The following is a 24,111-nucleotide window of genomic DNA, read 5'->3' as shown; positions in this document are numbered from 1 at the left end:
CATTGTCAGTTGACAGGCGAGTGCGCTTATCAGTTATAATTCCCCCAGCGGCACTAAAAACACGCTCCGATAACACGCTAGCGGCAGGGCAGGCCAGGACCTCCAAGGCGTACAGAGCGAGTTCATTCCAAGTGTCCAGCTTGGATACCCAATAATTAAAAGGCACAGAGGAATCACGGAGGACGCTGGTACGATCGGCAAAGTACTCCCTCACCATCTTTTGAAACTTTCCACTCCATTTGTGAGGGTACCCCGCGCCTCAGGGCCTGTAAGCTGGGCGGGTGTCAGAAAACTGTCCCAGAACGTTGACCGTGTTCCCCTGCCTCTGCTGGATTGGAGTTGCATCTCTCTCGCCTGTACGCCTTGGTTGGGCAACGAACTGTGACCTCTGCCGCTAGCGTGTTCAGATGGGAATTTTTTTAAGAGTTCTGCAGCAAGGGCCTTCTGGTATTGCCCCATTTTTTGTAGACCTCTCCACCTCAGGAATAAGAGAGTGAAAGTTCTCCTTGTAGCGGGGGTCTACAAGTGTCACCAACCAGTAATGACTGTCACCCAACATTTTGACAACGCGAGGGTCACGGTTAAGGCAGCGTAACAAAGTCAGCCATGCGTGCCAGACTGGTAACGGGCAAGATTTCCGTGTCCTCACCAAGATGACGACTGACCATGCTCTCCTCCTCCTCCTCCCCCCTGTCCTCAGGCCACCCACGCTGAACCGACGGTATGACACTTGTACAGGTACTACCGTCTACAACGCATGATAGCAGCTCCTGTTCTTCCTCCTCCTCTCCCTCATTGTCCCCCAATGCACGTTGGGATGAGATGAGGCTGGGCTGCGTGTAATCGCCCGCTACGGCTTCTTGATCCATCTCATCATACTCTGGCTGCAATGCCTCCTCTTTAATTCTCTGCAGAGAGCGTTGCAAAAGACAGACAAGTGGGATGCTGACACTAGTGATGGCGTCATCGCCACTCACCATCTTGGTGGCCTCCTCAAAGTTTGTCAGGATGGTACATATGTCAGACATCCAGGTCCACTCCTGAGGTCTTATGTGTGGAGTCTGACCTGAATATTGACGGCCTTGTTGCAGCTGGTACTCCACAACTGCTCTCTTCTGCTCACAAATCCTTTGCAACATGTGGAGGGTAGAGTTCCAACGTGTGGGGACATCATACACCAGTCGGTGTGCCGGAAGCTGCAAACGCTGCTGCAACACAGCAAGGGCGGCGGAAGCTGTAGCCGACTTGCGAAAATGAGCTGACAGGCGGCGTACTTTCACGAGCAGATCTGGCAACTCGGGGTACGATTTAAGAAACCGCTGAACCACGAGGTTAAGCACATGAGCCAGGCATGGTACGTGTGTAATCTCACCTCGCCTCAGAGCCGCCACCAGGTTACGTCCATTGTCACACACGACCATGCCGGAATGTAAGTTCAGCAGTCTCAGCCACAGATCTGCCTGCTCTTTCACAGTTGTCCACAACTCACAAGCAGTGTGAGGTTTGTCACCTAAGCTTATGAGTTTCAGCACAGCCTGTTGCCGCTTGGTGGAGGCAGTACTGCAATGCTTCCAGCTTGTAACTGATGTGGTGATATCTGAGATGGAGGCTGAACATGAGGAGGAGGAGGAGGATGCGCAGGAGCTGTACACTGTGGGGGCAACTGACTGACATAGGGCCCGCAATCCTCGGTGTGGGGAGGATGTGTTCCGTCCCAAGGTCCGACTGGGTCCCGGCTTCCACTATGTTTACCCAGTGTGCCGTCAGAGAGATGTACCGTCCCTGGCCACAAGCACTTGTCCACGTGTCCGTTGTCAGGTGGACTCTCCCAGTAACTGCGTTGTTGAGGGCACGGCAGATGCTTTGGGACACGTGCTTGTGTAGTGCGGGGATGGCGCACACCGGGCAAAATAGTGTCGGCTGGGGACCGAGTACCGAGGGACGGCCACCGCCATAAGATTGCGGAAGGATTACGTCTCCACCAGCCTAAAAGGCAGCATTTCCAATGCAAGCAGTCGTGAAATGTGCGAATTTAGGACTGTGGCCTGTGGGGCGTTAGCTGCGAATTTCCGCTTTCGTTCAAAGGTCTGGGATATGGACAATTGAACGCTGCGGTGGGACGTGGACGTTGATGCTGTTTCTTGAGAAACTGCCATAACAAGTTAAGACTGAGAGGAGGGGGCATCTTTACATGCAGTATGGACAGGGGATTGCCTTGCACAAACAGGGGGTTCTATTGCACGCACAACAGTGGAAGAAGCAGTGGTGACACCCGCTGACACTGGTCGTGGACCCTGGGTTTCGCCCCACAAAGTCGGGTGCTTTGCTGCCATGTGCCTGATCATGCTGGTGGTGGTCAGGCTGGTAGTTTTGTCACCCCTGCTGATGCTGGCATGGCAGGTGGAACATATGGCCTTTTTGGGGTTATCAGCAGAGTCTTTAAAAAAATTCCAGACTCTGGAAGACCTACCGCTTGTACTGGCAACGTCCCTCGTGTTGGTGTTACGGGGAACGGTTGCCTGCCTTCTGTCTGCGGCCACCACACTGCTTCTTCCTGCCTGTTGGGGTACTCTGCCTCCCTCCCCCTGTGTGCTGCTGGCCTCACTCTGCATGTCCTCCTTCCACGTTGGGTCAGTTACTAGATCATCCACCACCTCCTCCTCACTTCCTGCCAATTGTGTCTCGTCATCGTCCACCTCTTGTGACAGATTGCCAACGTCGACTTCCTGTGACCGTGGCCGTTCAAATATTTGGGCATCGCAACATGGGATCTCCTCTTCCACCACTTCAAGCGTATCAGGCGAGGGGCCCAAATATGGAAATGGACCAGTGAACAGCTCTTCAGAGTGTCCAAGTGTGGGATCACTTGCTGTCTGACGACACTCGGCATGGTGGGAGGAAGGAGCATCAGGGTGAGGAGGAGTATGCGGTCGAGACTCACGGCTACTAAGAGTTGACCGTGTGGAAGACAGACCGGAGGTGGTGGTGCCCAGGTAACTGGAAGTATTGTCTGCTATCCAATTAATAACCTGTTCACACTGATCAGTTCTCAATACTGGTGTTGTTCTGTGCTTCCCTAGTAATTCGGTCAAGAAGTGGGAGCGAGAAGATGTGGCTGTTGGTTGTGGCACATTTTCACCTTGGGCACGGCCCCGTCCTCTACACGAACCATCACCAGAACGTCCACTTCCACGTCCCTTGCCACGCGCCTTGCCCATTGTAAATGAAGTAAAATAGCTTACACTTGCACTATCAATGGAAAAAGGGTAATAAAGAGTAGATTAGAACTGTAGAAGAGGAAAACCACAGTTATTGTTTACTGGGGTATACCACACTTTTTTAAATAGAGATATTTGCGGCTGAACAGTGAGCAACTGTTTTTTTTTTAGATACAAATGGCCAATAGAACTGCAAAACCACACTTCTATTTCTCTGGCCTACACCAGACTATTATCAACAGATATATTTGTGTCTGAAAAATCAGAGGCACACTTTTTTTTTTTTTTGGGGGGGGGGGGGGGGACGACACCAAAAGGTTAATAAGATGGGTATTTGTACATTGTGAAGGAGGAAAAAAAAAAAAAAGAGGATTTAGATAAAAAAAAAAGGATTTTTCCTGGCCCCTGGAGCTAAGTCCAGCAATTTCAGCAACAGGAGCAGCACACAGGACTGTAATGCAGCGTTTGCTGGTATAACCACTGCGTCTCCTATACAGCCTGCCTGATATACCTGGGATGGATATTAGTCCTGAGAAGGACTGTTTGTTTGATCTGGCAGCTTTTACAGACCCTACACTAACTATTTTGCAGGATATCTCTCTCCCTAAATCAGCAGCGCTGTCCCTACACTGTCTGATCCGGAGCGACTGTGTCCAAGATGGCGGCGCCCGGTTTTAAATACTCGAGGTGACGCTGTGCGGCCAGTCAATCACTGTAATGCCCACAAACAACATGGCTGCGGCATTACAGTGACTGGCTGGCAATCCCTGCATGTTCATTGGCTCTGTAAAGAGCGCCAAACATGCAGGGCGGAGACCCGAGCTCCCGCCCGAGTAACCCGGAAATGCTCGGTGCTCGCCGAACATCCCGAGTAGCGTGATGCTCGGGCGAGTACCGAGCAGTGTCGAGCATGTTCGCTCAACACTATTAGTAACTATATATAAATTTGTCATTGTCAAATTGGTATAACATTTATAAACATTGATAACCTATTCTTACAACCTTTTTCTTGCAGGACTCTTGTAAGAAAAACAGTCAACACAATTAAAACAATCAGCATCTCTTCTGTTGGAGCTTTTTGTATGTCTTCAACCAGCTTTCTCACTAGGCCAAAACAAGTCTTTCCACCAGGTAACATTGTCTATACTGTCTCTCTGAGGTGAATACCACTCAAGTGGGCTTACCTAGTCCGTAGGCAGAGATATTTGTTTCCAATCGACAGTCCTTGGCACTTGGCTTGGTTCACCAAGTGTCTCATACATCAGCATCACAGGCCTCCTCACTTCTCGAGTCGACATCCTCCTGGTGGGTTGTTTACCAGATACCATGGGTTCCTCTGTTGCAGGAGTTTCTTCTGCCGCACTCTTTTCTCGAACTTCCTCAGATGATCTTGGAACCGCCTCTAAGTCCCTGTGCTTCTTTTGAATAGTCCGTTTCCACCTGGTCTGGTAATTCTGCTACTACTAAGTGTCTATCAGTCTCTTCAATGACCGGTGTCCGATCGTCAGAACTGGATTGGACTTCATCTGTATTCCTTGGTACTAACTCTGGTGCTTCGGGACTTAGTTCACTCTTCTGAGGATGGTACATCCATCTCTTTGCCGGTCAGAGTAACAGAACAGCGTGCTCTTTTTCATCCGAGCTCTCAAGGTCACTATCCACCTCCAGAGCTTCAGCCGGTGGTAGTACCTTAGTCGATCTAGGTCGATGATGATCTGCTCCTGGGAATCTTGTGGTGGTGGGAGATAATCACATGGTAGTAGTAAATTCTGATTGGAAACGGGGGAAAAGAAAACCAGAGTAGTCAATCGAAATTTCATACACTGAACTATAATCGGCTTTGCTCTTCACGACCACATACACCTTGTCTTCCAAGTACGAACTAAATTTTCCTGGACCACCTTTTTCACGTACGTTCTTGACTATCACCTGACTTCCCGGTGTCAATTCTGCTCCATAACATTTTCAATCACAGTACTCCTTACTCTTGCTCTGCCCTTGCGTAACAACTTTGGACGCTATGTTGCATGCCTCTGCCATCCGTTACTTCCATTTCCGAACGTACTCCGGATACAGTCTAAGTCTCTAACACCGGAGTATTGAACATGATGTTGATTGGCAGTCTTGGCGATTGTCCATACAATAGGAAGAAAGGTGAGGAACCCATTGCCTCGCTCTTTGTACAGTACTACTTTTGACAGGGAACTCTTCCAGTCTTTCTTCTCATCAGCTGTTAAAGTGCGCAACATCGATAATGTTCGTTTAAAACATTCCACTTGTCCATTACCCTCTGGGTGATAGGGTGTTGTGTGGGATCTCTTAATTCTACAGTACTTTCGTAACTTGGCAAAGAGCTGGTTCTCAAATTCTCTTGCTTGGCCATGGTGTAACCTCGTAGGGAACCCAAACCATTGAAGATCTTCTCTGCTGCTGTTCAACCAGATTTATTGGTGGTGGAATATGCTTGCGAAAATAGAGTAAAATGGTCCATCACCACCCAGATGTATTCGTAACCACCCTTGCACGTCTCGAGATGTAGAAAGTCTATTGAGACCATCTCAAAAGGATACGTAGTTTGGATGCTGCCCATAGGTGCCCAGGTTGATGTGTTGGGACGTTTATCTTTCAGACACCCACACTCCCTGGTCACGTAGCTCTCAATATCTCTCTGAATGTACGGCCAGAAGAAGCGCTCACGGATCAAGCTTGTTGTCCTTTCCACTCCCAGGTGTCCCATGTTTTCATGGAGTTCTTTGAAGACCAACCTATGGAATACTCTGGGTAGTACCAACTGCTGGTTTTGTCCTCCTTACGTTACAGGATACAGTTTTCACTGAGGTAGAGCTTCGCCCATTCTCTAACAAACAGATAGTGCTGGTGACATCTCTCTCCCGTTTACTTGGAAACAGATTTTGGTCCACATAAAGTAGCATTCGGCCAATTATCTGATCTTCCTGTTGTGCTCTACGGATTTTTCCTTTTGGTAGTTGTTGAATGGACAGGGGGTGATCTTGTTCTCTCGCTTTTATGGTGGTTTCCACCGTCAACGGACACCACAATGGTGTGTCTTCATCTTGATAAGCTGGCACTGCTTGGGTAGTGCTCTTAATTGCTTTCAGACTGACTTCCTCTGAGCATTCTTGCATGAACTCCTCAGGCTCTAGTGGCATTCTCGACAATCAGTCAGCATCCGTATTGCATTTTCCTGGCCCATACTTGATCCTGAAATTGACGTCAGCTACTTCAGCGACCCATTTCTGACCTGTTGCATTCAATTGGCTGTAGTGACAAAGGTCAAAGGGTTGTTGTCAGTGTATACCTCAAACTCTTTGCTGTAGTAGAGAATCTCTAAATTGTTCAAAGATAGCCCATTTCAATGTCAGGAACTCCAATTTTTCAGAATGTAGATGGTAATTCTTCTTGGCGTCTCAACGTTCTAGAACCATAACCGATGACTCTCAATTTTCCATCTTGATGCTGATACAGGGCAGCTCCCAGTCCAACTTGAGAAACATCACAATGAAGAACAAATGGTAAGTTGAAATCAGGATATCCCAAGATCAACTTCCCGACAGTAGAGGGCCGCTTGTCTTTTAAGGTGAGTACCGGAGCAATTTCTGCAGAGAGCTGGGCCCAACGTTACACAGGTTACCATCAGTAACACACTACGCCGCCAGGGACTCAGATCCTGCAGTGCCAGACGTGTTTCCCTGCTTAAACCATTACATGTCCGGGCCCATCTGAAGTTTGCTAAAGAGCATTTGGATGATCCGCAAGAGTATTGGGAGAATGTCATATGGTCAGATGAAACCAAAGTAGAACTGTTTGGTAGAAACACAACTCAGCGTGTTTGGAGGAGAAAGAATGCTGAGTTGCATCCACAATACACCATACCTACTGTGAAGCATGGGAGTGGCAACATCACGCTTTGGGACTGTTTCTCAGCCAAGAGACCAGGACGACTGATCCGTGTACATGAAAGAATGAATGGGGCCATGTATTGTGAGATTTTTAGTGCAAACCTCCTTCCATCAGCAGGGGCATTGAAGATGAAACGTGGCTGGGTCTTTCAGCACGACAATGATCACAAGCACACCGCCAGGGCAATGAAGTAGTGGCTTAGTAAGAAGGTCCTGGAATGGCTAGCCAGTCTCCAGATCACCTATAGAAAACCTTTGGAGGGAGATGAAAGTCCATGTTGCCCAGCGACAGCCCCAAAACATCACTGCTCTAGAGGAGATCTGCATGGAGGAATTGGCCAACAGACCAGCAACAGTGTGTGCCACCCTTGTGAAGACTTACAGAAAAAGTTTGACCTATGTCATTGCCAACAAAGGATATATAACAAAAGTATTGAGATGAACTTTTGTAATTGTGACCAAATACTTATTTTCCATCAAAATTTGAAAAAAATTCTTTCCAAATCAGACAATGTGATTTTCAGGATTTGTTTTCTCATTTTGTCTCTCATAGTTGAGGTCGACCTATGATTTTAATTACAGGCCTTTCATCTTTTTAACTGAGAGAACTTGAACAATTGGTGGCTGACTAAATACTTTTTTTCCCCATTGTATATCCTTCTCCGGACACAATTTTCCCTAGAAATCGGACTTGCCTTTTGAACAGTTCACACTTCTTTGGGGTCAACTTAACTCCGTGTTGTTGATACCGCTGTAATACGGTCCTCATGTGTTCAACATGCTCCCGGAAGGTTTTGCGGTGTACCACATTGTCATCCAAGTACGGCTGGCAGATATCGTACCAAACAGGTCTCTATGCTCGTCTGAAATTCTGCTGGAGCTGAACTGAGCCCAAACTGTATGGGGATCCACTCATATAGTCCCCACGGTGTGATGAATGCTGTCAAGGGTCTACTGGACTCTTCAACAAAACCTTGATGATATGCTTTACCCTGATCAAGGTCAGAGAACCAGGTACTTCCTGATATGCTGGATAGCCTATCTTGAATCTTTGGTATTGGGTGCTGGTCAGGTACTGACTTTCGGTTTAGTTCCCGGTAATCACAGCAGAGTCTCAATGTACCGTCCTTTTTAACACAAACAATAGGAGAGGAATAAGATGACTGACTTTTGGACCAAACCTCTGTTGATTAGATCTTGTAAATACTCTCACTTCACGGTGTAATGGTTGCGGCACAGACATGTAAAGCTCCCATCACACTAAGCGAGATCGCTGCGGAGTCACAAGTTTTGTGACGCAACAGCGACCTCAGTAGCGATCTCGCTACGTTTGACACTTAGCAGCGACCAGGCCCCTGCTGTGAGATCGCTGGTCGTGTTGGAATGGTCTGGACATTTCTTTGATCGTTGAAGCCCCGCTGGGTAGCATGCATCGGTGTGTTTGACACCTTACCAACGACCTTGTTAACGACTCAGACACAAACACATAGGCATGCATCGTTATACAGATCGTTACGGGTCGCCGCATCGTTGCTGCGTCGTTGGGAAGATCTGACTGTTTGACATCTCACCAGCGACCACATAGCGACGCAGCAACTATCCTTGACAGGTTGTATCGTTGTCGGGATCGCTGTAGCGTCGCTTAATGTGACGGGGTCTTAACTTCTGGTTACTGGGGTCGCGTCTTTCAAATTAATTTTCAATTGCAAAGACGGGATACAGCCTATATCAGAGTCATCTTTAGAGAATGCATGACACTTCTCTCACCATCTGTTTTGCTATCGCTATATCTTCAGCACACAAGTGTTCCAGGGATACTGGGAGATCTCAGGACCCTGAGGTGGATAGTGCAATTTCTTCCCCTGGGCAACTCCTGTTCCTTGGTGGGGATACCGAATTCACGGTAGACCCCTAGGCGGGTCTCAAACTGGCTGGATATACAGTTTTAACAGTTTTAATGTGACCTAAGGGTATGTGCCCACGCTGCGGAAATGAAGAAGAAATTTTCTGCTTCATTTCTGCATGTCCTCTCCCGGATAAACGCATGCGGAATTCCGCACGCGTTTATCGTGCGATTTACACATGCGGAATTGCCTTGCGTTTTTTATTGCACTGCAAAGGCAATTCCGCTTGCGGAAACGCAAAATTAATGAACATGCTCCAGATTTTTCCCCGCAGCAAAAACGCTGCGGAAAAATCCGCAGCATGGGCATTGAACTTGTGGACTCACATTGGGGACCATGGGGGGCGGATAACATAGCGTTTCACAAACGTTTAAGCTGCAGAAATTCCGCAGCATATCCGCTTGAAAAACGCTACGTGGGCACATACCCTAACAGTCTTTGGATCCAGTCTAATTTCATGTTTTGTAGTATTCATCACTGGTACTGTCACTCGAGCAAACCCACCAGTAGGAATCATAAGCACAGTTTCACCTTGAACTAGGCCTTCCGGAAGTTCTGAGGAGTCTTTTGGCACGAACAATCTTTTCTGGGCTTTTCTTCCCAGTTCTAACCGGACTCCACACCTCACCCCCACCATTTGGTTTGCAGGGATGTTGGTTTGGCGTCAACCTACCTTGACTTTTTAGGTCCATTGTATTCTGTACTCTCTTTACTCTATGAATCACATTTTCCACCATGACGTTGGTTATGGCAAGTGATGTGGCAAAAGAAACACAAGTCAGGGACGCTGGTGGTGGATGCGTGATGACCTCACTGATTACATTATAACCCAGGATAGGATCCTCTGCCACGTTCTGATCACTAGTCACGAGAAAAGGTACCAAAAGCTCAATGGTTGCTGTTCTTCGTGGCCCTCAGTTGGAAAGTCACTTCCACCAAGCCTATGAAAGGGATTTCGGTCTGGTTGACAGCTTTGCCGTGGAGTTCCACTGGTCCTAAGAGTTTTTAGCAACCGCAGGCAGGCATGTGGCAGGTAGCACCTCTCCATTCTTCATTTAAAAGGCTCACTTGGCTCCTGTGTCCCACAGTGATTTTACCAATGTCCATCTAGCTGGCACTGTATAAAGCATCTTTTACCGATTAGGCTATCTTTACTGACCGAGGAATCCTCCTCCCAGGAGTACATCATTTGACCTCCACACTGGGCATTCAATAACTGATGCCCCTGTCTCTCTTGCAGCGGTTGTAGATGGGAACACACTTGGGGATAGTACTGATGCAGCCATTTTACCTCATGCGCTGTTCTGGGGTTTGGTGAGATTTGGATTTGCTTCTGGGGCCTCCTCTGTGTCATGGTTACCAGTCGCCCTGCAATGGCAACCTCCTGTCTTTTAACCCAAACGACCTTGACCATTGGCATTACTTGGCATAATGTCCTTCCTCACCACATCTTAGACAGTGGACACACACAGTATTCTGATTTGTTGAACAGCACGCTTCACAAGCCGGGTATCTCCCGTTTTGGAACTCACTCCTGGGTCAGAGGGATACAGGTTCTGGCCTGGAACGAATCAACTTTTTCATCTCAATCAACTCGGCTCACAGTTCTCCTATTACTTCCTCCCAGTCAGCACTGGGGGTCCTCTCTTTTGTTGGTGCTTTAAGGTTTCCTCTCAGAGGTGGCACTGGATGGTCTCCATGATGATCTTCGGACTGGCCACCAGGGGTTTTCAACTTCAGCTGACTCATTTTGGTGATTTTAGGAGCAGAGCCTTTCTTTAACTTCTGTTTGCTCTCTGACTCCAAACTAGCTGCCTCATTCATTTTTTCAATTAGGACTTCGTCCAGAATGCCAGGATCTTCTAGGTACTGTTTCAGCTGCAACTTGATGTCTTTGGGGATTAACCCTGTTCCCAACGATCTCAAGAACTTCTTCTAGACTAGTCCAACATCAAACTTCTCCGCTTCTACATCTCTGGATGCAAACAGTCTATCCTTCAGTTATTTCTGAATAAGAAACTTTGGGGCGATTCATTATTTTTCTGTGAGAGGTTAGTGAGTCGGTGGAACAATTCTGAAGTACTCTTCTTTATAGTGCTCTTTTAAATTCATCTCCAGCTGTTGCAAGGTCAATTGACTTTTCGTTTCTAGCATACTACGGTTCAGTCCTGGGCTGATTGCTTTCACCACCCCCTCAACGATCTCATCTGGCTGGTAGCCTTTCTGTAAGCCTGCATCAATCTGGTGCAACAAGTTCATATAAGACAGTTTCTCTTTCTGTTCACACTCTCCAATCTGTCCCAGGATCTTGCATTCTTTCCTTATGGTGATTTGTGGTGTTAGAGAGGACTATCTTCCTGATTTATCTAACACAAGCCAGGTAAAGGTTCTGAGTCTGAGTCTGGCACCCGTTCAGAGGTTTTGGTCGATTCTTGCAGGGCTGTTAGGGCTTTGAATTCTTCTTTCAATTCCTGTAGTTCAGTCTGCGGACGGAGATTCCTGCTTTTGGTAATTGGTGCCGACCCACCATCCTCCAAATTCAACCTGGTTAGAAACTGTGTTAGCTCTTGGAGGAATGTCCCCCATGACGTCTTCAGCTTCTTTCTCCCCCAGCTCATCCATTTTTGCATTAATGGCAGCTAATAGTTGCCTGAAGTTGTGTGCTTTAGAAATCTGTTCTTCTGACACCTTTATATGTTCTGCTACTGTTCTCAGTTCTTCACAGGTTAATTGAAGAAGCAGCTCACCGATTCTGTCCATTTGTATTTCCACATCCATTGCAGCTAGTGAGTTTTCTTTAGGGCTGGTCCCCTTTAACTGGTGTAGCAGATTTGAATTGAGGTGCTGTGCTGCTGTGTTTTTCCAGACACTTTTCCTCTTCTCCCTCTACATGCTAATCCCCACTCAGGATTCCCCGTATGGGCCACAAATGTTACACGCACGCCATTAGGTTCAGATAGGTTGAGACGGGTTTCATGAATTCTTTGGAATCCTGGGGGAACCGTTACTCAGGGCGACCTTAGGCTGCAGCTTCTCTCAGGCACACAATAGATTCAATTGCTGACCAGACACATGTGGCAAGAGTCTTTTAAAACAATTTAACAGTGGAATTTAATCTGAAGCACAGCCAGTGCAATTCAGGGATATTACAGCAACAATCTTCATTACAGTAAAGTCTGAGTTTCTTGAGCAACTGGCTCCAGTAACAATACATTAGTTTCTTCACAAGGCACAGTATTAGTCTCTTCAGAAGCAAAATTCAGCATAGATTCGATCTCTTAGCAGCAAACTTCTATGCATACACAACCACAGGCTTTTCCTTCACAAGGATACAATAGTACACAGCATTCTTTATCCTGCACGGAGATGGGGGGGTAGGGTTTGATGAGGGAGATGATCCTTGTGACAATTACTTCCAGTCCTTATCTTCCTGCACGATAATACTCTGCAATGTTAGTTCAGGGAATTTCTGACCAGTGTTTAGTTTCTCTCCTGGTCGGAATCCTGTACAGTTGCCTTCTGTCACATCCAGATAACACAACACCTTAAGCACCCGTCTCACATAGCGAGATCGCTAGCGAGATCGCTGCTGTGTCACGGTTTTGGTGACGCAACAGCGACCTCACCAGCGATGTCGCTATGTGTGACACTTTGCAGCGATCAGGCCCCTGCTGTGAGGTCGCTGATTGCTGCAAAGTGTCCTGGACCATTTTTTGGTCGTTGCCCTCCCGCTGGTCAGCACACATCGCTGTCGCTGTGTGTGACCAGCGGGAGCAGCGATCAGGCTGGTAACCATGATAAACATCGGGTTACTAGGGGCACACGCGCAACTAGTAACTCGTTGTTTATCATGGTTACGAGCCTGCTAAAGTGAGTGGTAACCTCCCGCTCACCGTAGCAGAGTGGTAACCATGATAAACAACGGGTTAACTAGGTGCGCGTGTGCCCCTAGTAACCTGATGTTTATCATGGTTACCAGCCTGCTCCTGCTTCAGCAGCCTGGTAACCGGAGCAGGGCCTAGTGGAAAGATTCTGCTCCCCTGATCGTTGGTGAGCCTGCCTGTTTGACAGCTCACCAGCGACCACATTGCGACGCAGCAACGATCCCTGACAGGTCGTATCGTTGTCGGGATCGTTGCAGCGTCGCCAAGTGTGACGGGGCCTTTACTCTTCGGCTTCAGCCAGACTACAACAACAAGTTCCCCACAAACCTCCCTGTCTCCTGTGACTGTGTTAACCCCTGTAGTTGCGGGATGCTTTGAAGCACAGCACTTCCTGTCTGCATGTCACACATACAAAACACTGGTGCTCACTGATGCACAAAAATGTAAAAAACAAGCATATTGCAACATTCGGTTAAATGGGTTGTCCCCGAAATACAACCACAGACTGAATGCACTAATAAAACGTACTGACATCATGGAGGATGGTCCCCTGCTCAAGATCAAACTATGATCTATATAAAAAAAAAGTTACAAAAGTGTATAAAAATGGTTAATCTCATCCTCCCCTCCAAAAAATTACTAAAGGTTATTTATTTAATACATTATAAGCAGACTAATTGTACATATGCAATTTCGACCCTTCCCGGAAATCATAGGATTAATTAACCAGTTCACGACTGGGCCATTTTCTTCCGTTCCTGACCAGGCACATTGTTAGGCATTATAGCACATGTGCTTCTAGCAGCTTTAAAAATGTTTGTCGTTCCGATATTCAAATAGTATATATGTATGTGGCAAAAACTAATATATATTGCAGATTTTCCTCATAATTGAGGCTGTTATATACGCTTCAAATACAGGGGAAATTCAGCCTCCTGGATGTATAGCAGAGCTGACTGGTTCTCTTATGACCCAGCAGCGCCTATTCCCTCCTTACACCTAGCAATCACTTGATCACTAGGTGCAGAGAGGGAAGCTTTATCAGTGCGTCCCAATCTGTATACACAAGGCTTGCTCAGCGTTCTGTACACAGCAATCAGGAAAGGTTCAGTTGTGATCTCTGTAATAGATCACTCAGCGGTAGTGTTGAGCATTCCGATACTGAAATATCGGGTATCGGCCGATATTCGCAGTATCGGAATTCCGATACTTAATTCCGATACTTTTGCAATATCGTATACCGGAATCGGAAGTTCCCATAATGCAATGAGCCAGTTTCATTTTATTCAGCCAATGAGGATCCTAAGAAGTGTGGGCACATCCTGTTAGGCATGTAGGCATCTTAACTAATGGCATGGCTGTGATTGGCTGCTGAAATGATGTCATGATGCACTATAAAAGCCGCCGCCGCCATTTTGAGCTCACTCTGCTGTGAATTCAGTTAGGGATAGGACGCTGTTGTTCTGAGGGACAGTTTTAGCTACCCATTTGGTCTATTCTGCTTTACCCAAGCTACTTTATAAATCATTGTGCCTTGCAGCGCTAGTGCATAGTTCTCTGTGCTGTTCACCGCTGTCTGCAAGGTCTGTGTGTGTGAGTGCAGCTCACCCTGTAGTGTGTGCTTCAGCCACGTCTGGTTGTAGTGCACTCCGTGTGTGTCACTGCCTCATACATTGTCCTTTTTTGCCAATTCATAATTTTTCCTGACTTCTCCTATTAGTGTGGTGGTTCCATCCGTATTCAGCGAAATTGATTCCAAACACACTATATAGGAGTAGTTAGAGGAGCCTTTCTGCAGAATTGGGCCCTGCAGCCCCAGCCAGATTAGTATTAGCCTATTTTTTGTAGCCTCATCTATTGCATTGTAGGTTACCTTCCTACATTGTAATAGTATCACAAACTTTTTGTAGCCATCGGTATTACATCTTTGGGCACATCCAGTGTCTTTTTGTGACAAAAAAAAAAACTAAATAAAGTTCACCAAACACTCCACTTTACAGTTGTGTAGGCCACATTAGCTCATATTAAAGTCTAGTCCACACTTTATAAAATTAGTGTTTCTTATACCTGTTAGCAGCTGTTCAGGAATAAGCACACTAAGCCCTTAGTACTTTTCTGCCTATCTTTATCAGTCTACCAAGATGAAGAAGGCAGGGAGTAAGGCATGTGGTCGTGGAGTTTATGCAGGGAGAGGACGTGAGGATTCTGTGCCTGCTGCGGGCACCAGTGACTCAGCATCCCCCAGTTTTACCAGGGAACAGTCCTTTATGCGCAGCTTTGTAGGAGCTAGCCGTACTCCACTGCTGCGGGAGGACCAAATTGAGGACGTTGTCGGATGGATGGCAGCTAACGCATCAACTTCAATTAGTTCCAGATCCTCTCAGGTCCTGAGCACTGAAGAGCACCCATCTGTCTCTTCACCACCTGCCAAATTGCCCAGGCAGTCAGAGAGCCCTGGACAGGAGCCATCCCTACTTCTGTTCTCTGAATCTCTTGGCTTGGAAAGAGGGGGCCAGCCAAGCAGAATTCGAGAATTTGAAGAAGAGGTAGTATGCAGTGATGCGCAACCGTTTTGTCTCTCTGAATCTGAAGAGGCGGGTGGGCCAGTGCCTATGGTCAGCAGCACACCTCAGTACGCATCTGATGATGAGACTCAGGTGCCACTTTCTGGTGCGTACTGTGCTGTCGAGACTACCCAGGAGAAGCAGTTGTTTGAAGAGGGTGGTGTAGATGATGAGGTCCTTGACCCATCATGGCGTGAGGGACAGGAAGGTGGTGGGAGCAGCTCTGAGGAAGAGATTCCCCGAACAGCCCAAAAAGGAGGGAGATGGAGGGGGCAGACTTTGTTGCCTGTAGCCTCCATTTCGGCACCCATTAGGAGCATGGCTCTTCCAAAATCCAAAGCGGGCGCTCCCAAGACTTGCAGTGCCTGGTCCTTTTTTGACACAGTTGCAGATGACATTTGCTTTGTCAAATGCAAGCTGTGTAATCAGAAGGTGAAAAGAGGGAAAAGTGTCAGCAACCTCAATACCACAAATATGTGGAAACATGTGCGGACCAAGCACGTGGTGGAGTTACAAAAACACACTGAAGACCTAGGCCAACCTACAGCGCCACCTACCATCTCTTCAGCTCGTGTTGTAGCCTCTTCCTCCAGCTCACACACAGCTGGTTCAGCTTCCTCACAGGATCGCCATGGAAGAATCTCTGGCACTGTTGGACAGAGACACAGTGTAATTCCACCCACAGCACCACTTTCCCTGTCATCCTCACACTCCCAGGCCAGTCTACAGCCATCGTTAGCACAGGCATGGGAGAAAAGGCACCCATACTCGGCAAACCACCCCCGAGCACAGGGTCTGAATGCTGGCATTGCTAAACTACTGGCCCTTGAAATGCTATCATTCAGGCTGGTGGAGACTGACACCTTCCGTAACTTTATGGCATTGGCAGTCCCACAATACAACGTGCCCAGCCGCTTTTATTTCAGCAGGCAAGCCGTCCCTGCCCTGCAACATCATGTGGAGGGAAAAATTAAACAAGCGCTACAAAACGCCGTCAGTAGCAAGGTCCACCTGACCACCGATGAGTGGACCAGTAAGCATGGACAGGGACGATACCTTTCCCTCACTGCCCATTGGGTAAATGTTGTGGAGCCGGGTACAGATCTTGAGAGTGGCGTTGTACGTGTTCTGCCAACTCCAAGGATTGGAGGAATCCAGTCTGTACACATTGACTCCTCCTCATACTCCTCTGAATCAGCGCTGCAGGAGCCGTCATGGTCTACCTCCACATCGACCCGTGAACGGTTACCTGTTATGATGACCAATATGAGCACAGCCGTGGCCAAACGTCAACAGGCCGTATTAAAATTTATTTCTTTGGGGAATCGAAGCCACACAGCGCAGGAGCTCTGGAATGCCATCAAGCAGCAGAGCGACGTGTGGTTTGTGCCAGCGAATCTCCAGCCAGGCATGGTAGTGTGTGACAATGGCCGAAATCTGGTGGCAGCTGTGGGCCTAGGCAACCTCACTCACATCCCATGTCTGGCACATGTGCTCAACTTGGTTGTGCAGAGTTTTTTGAGGGACTATCCGGATCTTGATGCACTGCTTCACAAGGTCCGCATAGAGTGCGCTCACTTGCGGCGTTCCAGCAACGCAAGATCACGCATTGCAGCTCTGCAGCGCCGATTACGTCTTCCGGAACATCGCATCATATGTGAACTACCCACCAGGTGGAATTCAACGTTACATATGTTGGAGAGGTTGTGTGAGCAGCAGGCAGCAGTAATGGAGTACCAGCTGCAGCAGGCGCAAACAAATCGCAGTGCGCGCCGTTCACACTTCACCACCACTGAGTGGGCCTCTATGAAGGACATTTGCCACGTTTTGCGTGCCTTCGATTATTCCACACGGATGGCGAGTGCAGATGATGCACTAGTCAGCATGACTATCCCCCATATCTGCCTGCTTGAAAAAACACTGCAAGCACTAAGGGACGCGGTTTTGGAAGAGGTGGAGGATGAGGAGTCACAAATGCCATCTGCTTCTCTACAGTCTGCGCAACGTGGTTCCTCACAAAGGCCTAGGCAGGGGACACTTTGTGAGGAGGATGAGGAGGAGTCAATGGATGAGGAAGACATCTGTCCAGAGGAGGAAGGTACACAATGCTCTAGTAGTCAGTATCTAGAGCGAGGGTGGGGTGATGCAGAGCAGGCAGAGATCACGCCTCAAGCAGGGGACAGCGTTTCTTGGCCAGTTGGCAGTCTGCAGCACATGGTTGATTTCATGCCGCATCGCCCACATTCTCAACACGGCTGATTATTGGGTGTCCACCCTCCTAGATCCTCGCTACCGGGACAACTTACAAAGCCTCATAACACCGTTGAACCGGGAGCGTAAAATGCGGGAGTACCAAGACGCACTGGTGCATTCCATCATGTTCTCCATTCCAACCGAGAGCAGTGCTGCTAGTGCTTTACAAAGCAGCTCAGTGCGTCAAGGCAGTGGAGGAAGCTCTGCACAAAGAGGGAGCAGAAGCAGCGCCTCAGCACAAGGCAAGACCAGTATGGCCGAAATGTGGCAAAGTTTTGTGTCCCCGCCGCCACAAATGTCTACACCATCACAGACGGCTCCAGTCAGCAGGAGGCAACGTTTCCGTCAGATGGTGACAGACTACATGTCTTGCCCTCTTAGTGTACTCCCAGACGGCTCTTCTCCCTTCAAGTTTTGGGTCTGTAAGCTGAATACATGGCCAGAGCTTAGTCAGTATGCATTGGAGGTGCTAGCTTGCCCTGCTGCTAGTGTATTATCGGAACGCGTCTTTAGTGCCGCAGGTGGTGTACTAACAGACCGTCGCATGTGACTATCCTCCAATAACGTTGACCGGCTTACTTTTCTCAAAATGAACAAGGCCTGGATCTCTCATGAATTTGCCAGTCCTCTTCCAGAATAAATAATTGGTTGGCAACAGTATCCAGGTCTCCTGTTGTGTTCATGTTTCTACCACCTGAACTGTAATCCCTGAGCTCCAACACCGCCAGTTGGCGCTCGGAAGTGCAGTCTGCACAGTCAACGCTTGCTCCAGTGTTAATGGGGTTCAGTAACGTCAGCTGATCCCCAGCTGTGTGTCCAGCAAATTCTCCTGCTCTGTCCACATTCACACTACTACAGATTTTAAAGTTGCTCCAATTACGCCTCTGGCTCCACTCTGTTTTTAGTATTTACCCTGGGTTCCAGCACCGCCAGCTGTTTCCCAGCAGTGTCTTTGGCACGAGTACTCCCTCCTGCCCAGCCTGGTTCCAGCACGCCAGCTGTTTCCAGGTAGTGTCAACGTCACTTTGCCTCCAATGCGTTGTCCTGTCGTGTTGCGGTTGGGTTAGCCGACTCTATGGTGCCTGCAGTTTAGGTGACTCCTATGTGGGCTGCGGGATCTGGCAATGAAGGCTGGTTCCATAGTGCCAATAGGACAAGCACCCCCTGTAGGACTGTGGGTTTTGGTAACTGAGGCCGGCTCACGGCCTTGAAACTTTTTTTTTTACATGGGTACCTTCTGCTACCCATCCGGGTTCCAGTACCGTCAGCTGGTTCTCGGCAGTGCCTTTGGATTAGGTGCCTCCTTCTCGGTATCCAAGTTCCACCAACGTCTGCTGGTCCTTGGTAGTGCTTTCTGGCACAGGTACCTCCTGCTTAGTAACAGAGTTCCAGTACAGTCAGCTGGTCCTCGGTAGTTCCTCAGCCTTCTTGTACCTTCTGCTACATTTCCAAGTTCAAGCTTTTTGAAATGGTTCTTGGTAATCACTCTGGATCTCCCTGACGAGGACCCTGAAGACCAACCCGAAGACGACGAGGACCCCGAAGACGACGACCCCGAAGAAGTTGACCAAGAGGACAAAGAAGAGAAGACAACCACCAAGATACAGAAGAACAAGAGACAGAAAACCAAGAAGCAGCAGAACAAAAAGCGGAAGAACATTAAGCATTATACTAAAAATCAGAGCAAAAGATAATATCTAAATTATAAGCAGAAGATGACTAAGCAGTGTATGGGGGTGAGTCCGTTCCTCCTCGTGGTGCCCCTGGAAAAGACCTGCTGCTGCAGGCCAAACTGAAGGAAGAGAAATCCTGTTGTAAATCTTTTGTGACGGGCAGAACGAAAGGTGTAATGTTCAAACTTTTATAGATAGCAACTACAGGAATGCCTGTCACAAATAAGAATATGATGAAGAAGAAGAATATGAAGAAGTAGAATATGAAGAAGAATAATAGTTGAATAAGAAGAATATGAAGAATGTAAAAAAAAAAAAAAGAATAATACGAAGAAGGTGAAGAAGAAGAAGATGAAGAAGGTGAAGAAGAAGTGGATGAAAAAGATGCTGATGCTGAGGATGATGGAGGAGAAAGTGTGGGAGAAGTAAAAAAGAAGGTGAAGAGCATGGAAGTAGTGAAACATAAATATCTGACAAAATATAAAAATACTTAACATAGTCAATATTTCTGTAACTCAGAAAGTCTTAAAAAAAATATTAATTCCTGCTATTCCATTTGATTGGGCTAAACCTCTATGCCTTTATTGTCTCCCCCACCTCCCTCAATACATTCTACATTATTCTTAGTTGTTTTCCTTCATGTAGAATTAACCTACAAGGAAAGAAAGGGTTTATTTTCATTCTGATATTTCTGCCCCATTGACTTGCATTGGTTTCCGGTATCGGAATCGGCGATATCCGATACTTTTTGGGTATCGGTCCGATCCAATCCGATCCGATATTTCCCGATATCGGTAGGTATCGCTCAACACTACTCAGCGTGCATAGGCTGCCATGGTTATCATTAGTGAGTCCTATTTACAAAGGACAATGCACTGATAACTATGATCATTTCACCTGATGAACAAGCCTTTTGCTTGTTCTTTGTGTGATCGGCAGCCTGTTTACACTGTTTATACTCATCGTGAAATGAGCGCTTACGATTATATTTCAGTGTAAATGCAGCCCAAGATGAAAAAAGACCCAGTAGTCTTTATATATTAAAAATTAAAGATTTTTTCAGTTTTTTTGAAGTTTTTTTTAATTTTAATGTGACTGTAGGGGAGTTCATTTTACTGCTAATAGCAACAGAGATTAGCCCTGTGTAAGGGTGCATTCACACACCCCTATGAAATGCATACATTCACACAGTGAAAAAAAATCACTAATCCAAGTGAGATCTGCCACACTCCGACCAGGTCCTTTTCTTATCCATGTTTACAGATCAGATTCGGCCCAACAAGTCAATGGGAATCCGTGAAACACTGAAGCAAATAAGAATACATTTGTGTCTCATGCATCTACTTAATGATGAATCTGATTAAAAACATGTGACCTTGCTGTGGTCTTTTGATTGGCTTGGGAACAAATATACTACTTTACTGAAAAAAAAAAAAAAAAAAGGGGAGGAGAAAATTGGTCAGTTTCTCACAAATGGTAACATTCACTGTAGCATAAAGTGAGCTGGTAAGATTTTTTTTATTGTTATTGACAACTTTGATGACAAAGCTCTACATCTCTGAAGAGGAAAACACCACAGTACATACCTTTAGGAAAGGCACTAGATAAGGCTGTGGTGAGGACTTCAGCTCCTTGTACAATTTTGTAGTAAATTCTTCTGGTTCAAGTTTAGAATCCTTGAATTCGAAAAAGATATAAAATTAATAAGAAATTCACATGGTCTGGGCACATGAACCAACTTTGCAGCTCACTTACGTGGTCATTTTGCTCATATAATCTGGCTGAGGTTTAAAGCTGTGACATTCGGTATGACAGCGATTGAGATGTCCTACAACTGCTTAAAGGGAGTCAGTCACCCCAGAAGACTCTACCCACAGCACTTACACAAGTAAGTAGGGGACTTCTCTCCTATAAAAATCATACCTGTAGTATAGCTTTTAGCGGTTTCCCTGACAAAACAATTTTGTAAGCAAATGTGAGGGCTTCGGTGCACCTTTGGCATGGCCAATGGGCTCAGTGCACCATTTCGCCCCCTCAATTTCCATACTGAGAACTGTGATATCTTGTTGGCAGGGCACTTTGATGAATGTGAGTGAGACTGAAAAGTGATTTCGCCAGAATTCTGGAATAAAGCACTTTAATAAGATGCAAAAAATGCAACTTTTTCAGTTTTCACGCCAGTTTTGCCCATTCTCACTTAAATGGGCAGAGCTGTGGGTGTGACGCCACAGCTTACCTACTTCTTGGTGAGACATAGTGTTCCTCATACCAGAAGTGTAACTCCAGTTGCTGACTGGAGTAAGATTTCTGGCGAGGCACATGCCACTTTTCAGATGCACTGGATTTATTTGCCTCTTAATCAGGAGCATCTGACTCCACCACACCCTACTATCAAGACTGGTGCAGTTCACGTCAGTCTTGATGAATCGGGGTCATACTGTTACTATCGGCTCTTCTCTGCAGGCACAGTACTGCGGCCATAGACCAGAGCCAGCAATAGCATTGTGTGAGCGTGGCTGCAAAGTGCGCCATCAAACAAGATATGACAATTCAGTGTGCAAATGGAGGGGGCAAAGCAGCGGGGCACCAAGTCCTTTAGCCATGCCACGGTTGCACTGCAGCCCCCTCTTTTGCATACAAAATAAATAGTTTATTTTATGCCAACTAACCCACTAAAAGCTATACTACAGGTGCGATTTTTATTGGGGCCAAGTCCCCTACATACCTGTATTAGTGATTTAGTTAGAGTTTGGGGGGTGACAGATTCACTTTGAGAGAATAATAAAGGAAATTGTGTATATTTCAAAGGCTATGTTTCCGTTACCGTTTTACATAATGTATCCATGAGTAAATGATGACAATGCCCATTGAATCAAAAAACACCTTTGTTGTATTATGAAGGTCTCACGGCAGATATCACAGTAATGGCTGCCCCATCCTCCATCACCACAAATACCACAGCGGAATGGGACATCAATAGTGTCAGGTCAGTGACAGTACCCCTGACCAAATAAAATAAATCACAGTACCCAAAGATGTAATCATAGAATGTGTTATACCTTTTTGTAAAGTAGCATGGGTGCAGTGCACGTCCCGCTCAAAATACTTGCCATGCACCCCATGGGGTACACATACTACAGTGTAGGAGCCCTGTTGTTGGATTCTAACCATTTGGCTAGACATCTATATTTTTAACAGTTGCGCAAGGTAAAATGAGAAGTGAGGCACAAATCAGAGCTCCTGACGTGGGATGGATCCGTTTTACATCACATGCTGGGAGTCATTGACTTGTACTGAGTACGGCCAGGATTCCATTAATTTTTTCTTTTTCTGCAATATTAAGCAGCAGATCTCACTATTCCACCAGTAAACCAGAACCCATTGGAAATTATCCTCACACATTACTGGGTGTTTTGTGTTTAGAAAATGAACGCATTAAAGTTATCAGAAAGTCTTACAAGCAAGCTTTTCACCAAATTTTTGACATTTTGCCCCATGGTTGGTGACTGAGGTCCACTTGATGCCAGTTTTATTAACGTTGCAAGAAAATTCTTGCACTTCTTTACATTATCCAGGACGTCCTAGTTAAATGACAAAAAAATATAATTAAGGTGCACATTCCAAGACAGTAATTTTTATATACACATACACACAATATCCATCTACACACATACATATATACACACACACACACACAAAATCCTAAAGAATTGTGTTTCCTGGTCATTTTTACTATATAATGAGCAGAATGAACACAAAAGCCCAAAAATAAATGCGTTATTTTTTTAAACAATTTATCTTGTTTGTAATTTTTTCTTTTTTGGTACATTACACGTTAAAATGAATGTTGTCATTCAAAACTACAACTCTCCCTGCAAAAATAAGCCCTCAATTGGCTTTGTCAATGGAACAATAAAAAAAATGTATAGCTCTTTGAACAAAAGGAGCACAACAATGAAAAATGTCCGATCCTTATGGGGCAAAGTATAAAAGGACACCTTTATAAAAACAAAAACAAAAAAACACAAAATAGAATAAAACTAAACAAAACCAATAATATTTAAAAGAACAATGTCTAGACAACTCCTATTGAGTTTCTAAAACCAGTTTGAATTAGGGTAAAGAAAGGATTCTGCATAACATACATAAACAGTATTTTGGCAGTAAGGAGATCACCCACTGACCTAAAAGAAGCCGCCAGATGGGACCGTTACTGTAATTTCCCTTTAGTAATGCAGGGATTGACGTTACTGATGAAAATATCACTACATAAGTACCAAGTACGATCCTGCAGCTAAACGTGATGAATACTCGGCCTGTGCAAAACCCCATGATTATTTTACCCATTTCTCGGAAGACAGATTTTACAGTATGTGTAGAGAGTCCTTACTTGCTGCACTGATAGCAGGAAGAGGACACCACAATTATTTAGGCTGGGTGCACGTGATGCGGTTTTAATGCGTTTCCGCGGAGGTCTTCCCGCCGCGGAAAAGCATTAAAACCGCTTGGTAAAAGGTCTGCCATGTATAGCAATGATAATCCGCATGGGCTGTGCACATGATGCGGAAATTTCCGCACTGGATCATCATTACGGCACAAACCACAGCATAACCAATTCTTGAGTGATTCCGCAGCGAATTCGCGCCCATTGACTTGCATTGAATCGCAGCAAACCCGCATGTATAATATCTATAC

At 46.4% G+C, this 24,111-nt stretch overlaps 1 protein-coding gene across 1 annotated transcript in view; it reads right to left on the bottom strand.

Annotated features, from left to right (window-relative positions):
- Positions 1-24,111, bottom strand: part of TAF4B (TATA-box binding protein associated factor 4b) — a 147,520-nt gene that overhangs the window by 83,208 nt on the left and 40,201 nt on the right. The window contains exons 5-6 of the mRNA XM_073676958.1: positions 22,875-22,997; positions 21,003-21,092 (exon numbers count right to left, since the gene is read on the bottom strand). Coding sequence (XP_073533059.1) covers positions 21,003-21,092; positions 22,875-22,997 — 213 coding nt within the window. The remainder of the gene's footprint in view (positions 1-21,002; positions 21,093-22,874; positions 22,998-24,111) is intronic.

This window comes from Phyllobates terribilis, unplaced genomic scaffold (assembly GCF_046119375.1).
Source record: "Phyllobates terribilis strain yellow unplaced genomic scaffold, ASM4611937v1 Scaffold_4__5_contigs__length_816908805, whole genome shotgun sequence".
Taxonomy (NCBI): Eukaryota; Metazoa; Chordata; class Amphibia; order Anura; family Dendrobatidae; genus Phyllobates; species Phyllobates terribilis.
The sequence above is the reverse complement of the archived record's forward strand: the minus strand, read 5'-3'. Positions and strand labels throughout refer to the sequence as shown.